A 10,000-nucleotide genomic window follows, 5' to 3' on the forward strand; every position below is an offset into this window, starting at 1 on the left:
GAACATCAAGCTGTTATATAAAAAGATAATGGACTATTTGACCATCAATGACAAATGTGAACAATGGACACACGGGCTTAAGGTATGTGCAGGTATTTTATTGAAACAAAGGAGCATAACAAATCTTAACAAATATAACAAATATATACACACTATTTAATATATAACAAATACTATATAATATATACAAATAATAAACTATGTATAAGTGACTGTAGCAGTGTCTTTATCAAGATGAATCCATCAATGTCCGTCACTCCGGGTTTTTGGTACTTTGGCGCGGGTTATCCGTTCGCACAGTCTACCGAGTCTGATCGCTCCGTTTTTCCGTTTAACCCTGTAGGATCTGACCCGGAGACTCACGGCCTGTAGGTGGCGCCAGTCGTCCATATCCCCACCGGGTTTGGTCCTCTCCAATGACGGCAGGGCAGGACTGTGTACAATGGCTTTACATCTGGTGAAGGATAATAAGGCACGCTACATATGAATTCATGTCCCTTTTATGAACCATATATTTAATGCAAGTAATTATGGTCTGATCTTATAGCATGTGTGTATAGTGTGTGTGTGTGTGTGTGTGTGTGTGTGTGTGTGTGTGTGTGTGTGTGTGTGTGTGTGTGCGCGTGCGTGCGTGTGCGTGCGTGTGTGTGTGTAGGTGTGTGTGTACTTACATCTTGCCCGCTCCACAGTCCGGTACCAAGAAGCAGGATTGGGAAACTCTGTCCAGGAGAAATGTGTCCACGTCTGTCAGACGCCTCTGATTGGCTAAGATCTGAAATCTGCATGAAATCACAGACAGATTAGACTCAGGAGGCAGTTAACAAATGTGTAAGTTCAACGGTATAGTAATACGTTTGGAACAAGTCATAGACAGACACAGATATGATGGAGGATATTGTAGTACCTGAGGGGGCTAAAGGTCCTGGGTTCGATCCCCCATGCCCCTATTCTAACATTGAGGCATGTTTGAGCAAGATTCACTAACCCACTCATTCATGGCATGTATCTGAACTCACTGTCGGTGGCTCTGGATAAAAGCTAAAAGCTAGTAAATCATCAGAAATAGTGGATTCTGGAGTTTGATCGATGCCTACACTCAGATCCATCACATGCTCGCTATGCAAACACTCAGTCTGGTGAAATGAATGTACATTTGACCTAGTGTTGCAAAATCAAATGTCTTTAACCATGCTCTCTCTATTTGTATTGATACATAAGCACATGAACAGCCGTTGAAATATGGAAAAGTAGCATTCAGGAAAAAAAAACACAGTGGCGCAAACAGGTAGACTGCATGCTTTAATGGAGGTTTATTCAAGCACGTCTTATCTTGGCTGTAGCTAATGCTTCAGCGCAGTTCTACTACTTGTCGCTCACTTGACCAGTCAAACAAAACCAGTTTGGAGGAATATGCGTACAGTAACATGCCTTTGAACTATGAGTCTATGTGCTCAGTACCTATTGGTGCAGCTGCAGTGGTAGAGGGTCCTGGTGTCCGGGTTCAGGAGGCCGTACCTCCGCTGCCCGGGACGGATCCTAGCTCTACACTGGTCCAGCTCTCGGTACACGTCACACGACAGCACCTGGCCTGGGAGGTGAAGACGACATGTGAGCGGGTGGGGCTTATCCAACTGGCCGCCATCTCGGTTCCTTAAACTAGCCGAAGTTCAGCATCCAGTTCCCCCCCCCCCAACAATGGGACAGCTTTTTCCATTTTTACATTCATACCTTGAGACCAAATGTTTATGTTTAATGTTTATCTCCTCACTTGTGTTAGCCGCCTGCCCGCTCAACACGCCCGGTTTGTCTGTGTTCGCCGTGGAGGCGGCGGTGTGCCGGTCCAGACGGCCGTCACTGTCGGGCGTCAAAGACGTGCTGCTGCTCTCCGACTCAGTGGGGAAGACGCTGACGCTGAGGGCGGGGCCAGTGGTGAGGTCAGAGGTCACTGCCGGGGGATCAGTGGGCGGCGTGGGGCTCGTGGTCGGGGTCGCCTGAGTGGCGTTCTCTTGGGACGCTTGGGGCTCGTAGACGGTCGGAGGGTGGACCTCCGCGTGGCGCACGGTCTGGGTCGTTTTACACCTGCAGGGGCGGAGCTGTTAACAGGATACCAACCAAGGGGCGCATCCCACGCCCAAATATGGACTGGCCACCCAAGATAAATCTGGCACTTGAGAGGATTTGAACTCGTCAACCAAACATCGTCGACTACATTTGTCTGGGGGACACACCCGACAAACAATTTGATGGGGTCTCAACAATAAAACACCCTAATTCAGCAATATGAATCAACATATAGCGAGACGACAAACGTCCACTCACATGCCGAACCAGTTCCTCTCCAGGCAGATGACTGTGTAGGAGAGCTCAAAGCATTTCATCTTCAGCACGTTGAAGAAGACCTTCCCAACCACATCAGATATGCTGTCGTTGGCGTTCCCAAGGCAACTGTGAAACCTTTAGGTTGAGACAAGAACATCATTCATGTTTGGAGGAACATCCTTTTAGTTCGATAAGTGTTATCCTTTCAGCCCGGCGACGGTGCCAACAGGCTTGTGTGGACCAAAGTCCATGATCAGAAAACTCTAACCTGCACCAGACGATAAACTGGCACATAGCCTAAACTAATCTGATAACAATAGGGTATAATTGATATATATTTTTATTATTGTTATTACCTTTAATCATATTAAGTTTTAAGGGACGGAGCAAAGTCTGTGTTGAGGCGCTTGCGCGTTCTTTGTCCATAAACGGTGCATTCACGTAGTCACATAATCGATTTGTTGCAAACACCCTGCTCTGTCCCCGGCAGGTGTGTAGGCCTACCCCAGTAGGACCACCATGATTTACATACTATGCTATGATCTATCCACACTTGTTTGTTTACAGAGATTGCAACAGGGATTATTTTATCAGTAGTAGACCTATTTAAAGTATGGGATATTTTAATGTATTATTTTCAATATTATTTTATTCATTGGCATTTCTGTTAAGATTGCGTGCTATATATTTATCTTTGTTAAAAAATAATAATAGGTTTTATAAATAAAGAACAGTTGTGCATGAAATCCTACACTACGATGCTTACCTGTTATCACAGTCGCAGTGAGACATAGTGAACATATTGGCGTTGAAGACGCCGAATTTGTTTTCGAAGGACAAGATTGTCTCTTGACACTGGTCGTGTTCACGACAACAGCTGTCGGTCCCCGTGAAGGATCCTAAGCACAGAGAAGAGACATATGGATCGAATTAAAGTTTATGGTTTTACATAGTGTCCATTTAAAGGTGTTCTGGATGTATCCAGCTCATAAGGAACATTTCGAAACTTAAAACATGAACAGCAACTCACCCAATTCTGCATATGACGTTGCTTTGTTGCCAGAGCCGCACCAGAGCGTCCCCGGTACAATAAACCCGCGCTTCACGCGCGGGTGGCTCACCGCCTTGGATCTTTCGCTCAGCGCGCCAACGTTTCGCGCCTTTCTGCTTCGGCTTGCGCGTTCTTTGTCCACAAACGGTGCATTCACGTCGTCACATAATCGATTTGTTGCAAACAATGCATTGATATTCAAATGTTCACTGTGGTTTTCCAGAAACTCATTCGTTTTCTCTCGGCACAGGGATAGATAGTTCTCTGTGACAGCCGCGTCCTCCACCCAGGAGCAGTGGAGCAGCGCGCGGTGTGGGGACCACACGGAGTGGTAGAGGCGCACGGCGGGGGAGACATGGTGAGGGCTGTGGTGGCCCGTCCGGAGGAAACTGTAGTGAGTTTCACCGTTGGACGCGAGTAGGGTATAAGCACAGATGTTCTTTACATCTGCTGCACAGCTCGATTTCAGAGCTAGACATATTAAAAATACTCGAATAACAGTGAAATGGTGCATTCTGACGGCGCGTCAAAGAAAAAAAAAAAACACGGCTCGCAAAATGATAAATAAGCTAAAAGGAAAATAAATAAATAAATAAATACAGACAATTCACCCAGGTGGGAGCTTATGATTTCTGCGTTAGTTGAACATATATATAGGCATATTTCTTATCTATCCTAGATTAGAAACCGGGATTTCCCGGGATGTTAGAGTGATGTCAGCTGCACCTCAGACATCGTATGATGTCCAGCTCCAATTAACTGAACACTAGCAGGTCTGAGACACACCTGTCCGCCCTAGTGGATAAGCCTACACGAGTGGCACAGTGAACAGACAACCCCCTCACCTCCTCCTCCCTTTTGTTGTATGTTTGGGAGACTTTTTGGCCGCTTTGTGTCCAGGCTATGATTTATCATATTATATTGATAAACTCACATTCACGCAAAAAAGGGGCGCGTAAACGCAGCTAGCCCGTAGCTTGCCTTGCTGATCATATTTTAATATTAAATAGGCCTACTGGGAGAGATTGTATAAAGCAAATATTTCAAAAGCTGTCAAAAGTTATTTAAGACAGTATAGTTCATATAATTTTTCAAATATAATTAAAAAAAATAACTTGTCATGAATTTCCTAAATGTATGAATACAACAGCTTATTTAACAATGAATTTAAAAAAATCAGCTTACATTTCCATCTCCAAATCTTTTGATAGAAAAATGTATTCCAGTGCTGTTGCTACTATTTGGCATATTTTTGCTTTCAATAAGTGCTATATTTTTCAAATCTCATATTCAGAATGTATTATTACTACATATAGGCCTACTACTTATTCATAATAATGGTATGGCGGGAATTTCAATAAACAAAATGTAAACATAGCGTCATCTTTGATTGGAGTCTTGATCTGATTATTGTAAGTAACCTTTCACCTACTGGAAGAGAGTGAGGACGAGGAACAGTTTTATTGACTTATTCAAAGTTCACTCAGCTGTCAGTTACGTGTCTGCCTCTGCTGATTGGTCCAAACCTCACCTGATTGAAACAAAGTCCCAGCCCCCGCATCCTTTATAGTTCCACTAAATATCTACTGGTTATTTTGTCTGCTCACTCTTTGAGGCTTTTTAGTGAACATGCACTGTCATGAAACACACATGCACATTTTAATTTAATACCTTTATGTTTTTCTTTGGGGAAGAGTTTGAAAAAGTAAGATCCAACAATAAACTAATATAATATAAGCTTGTAGTTTATTATTATTACTTATCTGGGTCTTAAATCTGTGGTCTGTGTCTGTGCTGTGGTGATGTAGCGTAAGTACTCACTACTATGCTGCAATGTTACATCATTCTTCCATAATGCTTTAGTAAGTGTTTGAAATAACGCCGTTTAAAAGAACGGCGTTAGGTAACGCCGTTATTTTTTCAGTAATGGGGTAATCTAACTAATTACTGTTTCCGTCGTTACAACGCCGTTATCGTTAATTGAATAAACTGCGTAATCCGAACACACCCCTGGCTCCACGCACAAACTGCTAGTGAGGAGATCTGGGTGGGTTAACAACGAGATAAGCGATTATGATTGGCTAAGGCAGAGTCATGTTTCATGGTAGCCAATCGGAGCCACGCACACGCACACACAAACACCAAACAGATTCGATGAAGCAGTAGAAATGGCGAGTCCGGAGCAATCCGATGATTGATGATTTTTTTACAGTAACGCAAATAATTACTTTCCCTGGTAACAAGTTACTTTTATTATAGAGTGTAGGCCTAATTCAGTTACTAACTCCGCTTTTTGGAACAAGTAGTGAGTAACTATGAGTGAGTAACTATAACTAATTACTAGAAGTAACGTTCCCAACACAGCGACGCTTTACACAGTCCACATTTTCTCATTTGTTTGAGAAATAAATAAACAAATTTAAAAAAAAATGTTTTTCTTTGCCGGTAGGTCTGTGAAATAGGCCGTGAAATAGGTATTAAGTTTTTATATAAATGGTCTTAAAAAGGTCTTAAAAAGACTTGAATTTGACTTGAAGAAACCTGTAGGAACCCTGTATAGGAGGAGGAGTAGTAAGAGCAAGAGTAGTAGCAGTAGTAATGTGAAATCACATTACTACAGGCACAAACAATATAGTGATTGCACAATGTTTTTATTTTCCAACAAGAATGTATGCTACATTATCGGTGTGCCTAAACAAATACAATCAAACAATGAATCGATCTGTCTATACCACGAGTGAAAAATTAAGATGATTTTGAAATGGCACTACCAATTGCAAGCCATATGCATCATACAGACCATTTCAATAAATGCCTTAAACGATCAACGTTTTCAAAATAGTTTTACATGATGGTGTAGGATACATGCATAAAATACTGGAGGCATTTTTCTTATAGGATAGGGATTGTAGAGATGGAGAAAGAGATAAATAATATATATATGATGTAAGAGAAAAATAGAGAAAGAAGATCGAATACAGAAATAAATAAAGAGTGATGTGATACAGAGAGCTACTGAGCGGCACAAACAGACAAGGATTGAGAGATAAAGCAAGAGAATGATACACTACTGTATATGTAGAGAAAGAGAGAGATTGAGAAAGAGATATAAAGCGACAGAGAGAGATAGAGAGATAGTGTTAGGGAGAGAGCAATACAGAGAGAGAGCGAGAGAGACAGAGACAGAGATGGTGTTAGGGAGAGAGCAATACGGAGAGAGAGAGAGAGAGAGAGAGAGAGAGAGAGAGATAGCCATGCATGTAGTTGCAGAAGAGCGTAGCACAAGCTAGTAGGCTAATCAAATCATTCTGATGCCTTTTAATCTTTTAACACAAACCAGACTCAGACTTTAGGTCAGTAATACCGACCGTCTTTTGACCGATAATATAATATTTCCAGGATTAATATAACGGATAAGATATTTCATCTTAGTACAGACTACTAAATCGAACAAATATGGACTCAAATAAGGTGTGACATAGCATAGCATGGTATATCACATTATATCACATTATTGCACAGTACGTGATCTTCTCATTTCACAATAAGAGGGCAGGAGAACACCTTGGGAGGTAGAGACCAGGTAAGACACACTTAATAACATACCGTCCCACAGTCAAGGACACAAAAGGGAATTATCATTCTCTAAACATTAGGTTAATGCTAAATGACAATAAAATAGAAGTCCCATGGTAGAACTGCTTCAATATTAATGGCCACATATTGGCAACGAGGTCAGAATCCATTCTAGACATGCATGCACATTCTGCCTCAGAACAAACGCCATAAAAGGTAGGGAGGAGGGTTTCAGAATAAAAGCCCCCGCTCAGACTGGGTAGAGAAGAGAATGGATGAGATGGACAGATAAAGGAAGGAGGTCTCAGTCCTCGAACTTGGCGGGGTCGTCATTGAGGAGAACGTGCCAGCGCTCTATCTTCTTGTCTTTGTTCTTAAGACATTCGTACCAGTGCTTCAGACACTCTCCCTTCGCCTGGATACCCAGCTGGCAGCCGCCTACGGGGGAAGCAGGTACCAGGAGACATGGATCGATAAATAGATGGATGGCTCATTGATTGATAGATGGATTGATTTAAGGATGGCTGGATGGATCATTGATTGATAGACAGGAGATGGAGGGATGGATGAATTGATGAATGGAAAGATGGATGGGTCATTGATAGATAGATAGATGACGGATGGATGGATTGCTGAATGCACACACGCATTAAAGCACAATACCTATTTTCTGATCAAACCAGCATTTCTCTTGGCTTCACTAAAACATCCATGACCAAATTGATTTGGCTAAATCCCTTCCTTGTACGGATTCTGCTGAAGAGCATTTTGCGCACTTGCACCGCCATGAATATAAAATATTGCTAAGCAGCACTTTGGTGGTTCTGATTGGAGGTTTGGCAAAGGACTTGTATGGCACCGTCCTGTTATTCTTCCACAAACTGCACACTTATCCTCGCACAGTGATTCCAAAATATGAAATATCTGTATTGCAGAGGGTTAGGGTTTTCGTTTGTGGCAGACTAATGGATGTTTTGGTGAAGCCAGGAAAGAAGGCTACAATGGTTTGCTCACAGACCGGTATTGTCCTTAGTGTCAAGCTGCTACCTACCGATGAAATCATTGGACTTGCCCATGTCGTAGTCCCAGACGGAGATATCCAAGGTCTTCTTGGCCAACTCACCGTGTTTTATTTCATAGCTGAACTCCTGTAACACAAGCGGAGCATTTAAAGCATGGGCACCCACCAACCATTTCAAAGGAAGTCATGGAGGATAAAAGGGTGATGAATCAACAGTCTGGAGCCTTCTCAGTCAGTGGTGCGGAGCCAACCTCGTTGTACTCTGGGTTCAGGGTCTTCTTCTTCGTCTGTGTCTTGTTCTTGGCCTTCTTCCCCATATCTGGCTTCAGACATCTGCAGCAATACCACAAGACAACACATGAGAAACTGTGTGCACCAGAGGTCGGTTGAGATCGGTCCTTTGTCTTCATAAATTACACATTCTTCTACTCTTCAAATACTTGACGCTTTTATTTAAAATCCTTTTTAGTGATTCATCAATGTGCAGATAGGAGGTCAGGCGCCTTGCTCAAGAGGCTTACAGGTAGACAGTGGACATTGGGGTTCAAACCCAAAACCTTTCAGCCGGGACGAGTCAAACACCCAAACCACTAGATTATCCTTCTCCTAAGAAAATAAATAAATGTCCTAAAAATGTCCTTTTCAAACATATAAGACTACACATATCTCCATATATACTGTGGACAACACACAGCCGGGGGCCTGTAATAAACGCACACTTTAACGAAGGGGTCGGAGTATCCGTTGGAGTCCATGGCGGCCAGGTGGGCGCAGCGCACCACTCCGACCAGCAGGCGGCCCTGCCGGCTGTCGTAGTGCAGCGACACCTGGACGCGGCCCCGCTCCTCACTGCTCTCTCCGTCCTTGCCCTGCAAACACCCGGCAGCCCTGCTATATGTACACGTTGATATATATTTATGGAACATATATGTATCAACAACCAACCAGATAATGTTAAAAATGTGTAATGAAAACAACGTATGGATCAATAAAATATGTATTTATATTTGTATATACATGTATCTATATGTATGTCTTTAAGAGTCTTGTTTATACCGTCCTTCCTCTACAAGCACCCATCAACTCAACTGGTATTTTGGGATATATAAAAATCAATATAATTCTATATGTATCTATGGGTCTATATGTCGAAAGAATGACTTACCTACCATCCCCCAAGCACACATCAACTATACATATATACTGTTACTATATGTGCAACCTCCTAAGTCGGATTAGTGATACTACTAGATCCACGTATCAGTAGTCTAAATCTCCATCTTTAACTGGAAGCATGCACTCAACCATGTATCCAGCTACTGTATAGGTCTATAAGTAGTAGGAAACACACGGATTAACTGAAACGTATAGTGCAGGTAATCTGATAAACAGGTCTTACATCATCCTCATAGAGAGCCATACCCCTGGACGTCCCCCCTTGTGGCTTCTTCACCTGCAGAGAGATAGAGAGAGGGGGGAGGGAGGGAGAGAGAATAAGAAAGAGCGAGAGCGGGAGAGAAATAGAGGGTTAAATAGAGAGTGAGAGGGATGGGAGATACAGAGGGAGAGAAAGCAAGATATGAAGATGGAGGGACAGAGCCAGAAAGAGGGAGGGAAAGAAAGAGAGCATAAGTGGTGGAGAGGAAGCGAGAGAGGGTTTTAGAGAGAGAGACCGTTACAGATTCGATTTAGAACATTTTTCTCGTTATCTTGATCTAACAAGAAACCAAACAATATGTAATTTACAGGAATACAGGGGCGAAGAAATTCAGTTAGAGAGAGAGAGAGAGATAAATAGTGCTTGAATGAGAAGTAGAGCAAGAAAGGGGAGAGAGTGAAGGGCTGATTATGGTTCCACGTCAACGCAACGCAAGGACCACGCAGACGCTTCGACGCAGTCTTGAACCGGTTTTGGTTCTGCGTCGGGTTTTAGTGCGCAGGCCAATCACAGCCCTTGCTGCTGCGTCGCCTCGACACAAGGTAAATATTGTTGGGAGGCGCACGTCAGACCCTTGCGGTGGACGCAAGGAGGG

At 43.0% G+C, this 10,000-nt stretch overlaps 2 protein-coding genes across 2 annotated transcripts in view; both read right to left on the reverse strand.

Annotated features, from left to right (window-relative positions):
• Positions 1-243: 243 nt before the first annotated feature.
• pla2g3 (phospholipase A2 group III) lies at positions 244-3,884 on the reverse strand (the record flags this gene model as incomplete). Its single annotated transcript, XM_084482723.1, has 7 exons — positions 244-454; positions 672-779; positions 1,459-1,588; positions 1,856-2,079; positions 2,320-2,454; positions 3,086-3,218; positions 3,350-3,884. 7 exons carry the CDS (start codon positions 3,882-3,884, stop codon positions 244-246), a joined length of 1,476 nt encoding a protein of 491 aa, XP_084338849.1.
• Positions 3,885-7,250: 3,366 nt separating this feature from the next.
• The window catches only part of rph3aa (rabphilin 3A homolog (mouse), a), a gene marked incomplete at its 3' end in the record, with an annotated part of 12,493 nt that continues 9,743 nt past the window's right edge, over positions 7,251-10,000 (reverse strand). The window contains exons 10-14 of the mRNA XM_084482724.1: positions 9,367-9,420; positions 8,685-8,836; positions 8,219-8,300; positions 7,998-8,094; positions 7,251-7,384 (exon numbers count right to left, since the gene is read on the reverse strand). Coding sequence (XP_084338850.1) covers positions 7,251-7,384; positions 7,998-8,094; positions 8,219-8,300; positions 8,685-8,836; positions 9,367-9,420 — 519 coding nt within the window. The remainder of the gene's footprint in view (positions 7,385-7,997; positions 8,095-8,218; positions 8,301-8,684; positions 8,837-9,366; positions 9,421-10,000) is intronic.

This window comes from Micromesistius poutassou (assembly GCF_964030765.1).
Source record: "Micromesistius poutassou genome assembly, chromosome: 18".
Lineage (NCBI taxonomy): Eukaryota > Metazoa > Chordata > Actinopteri > Gadiformes > Gadidae > Micromesistius > Micromesistius poutassou.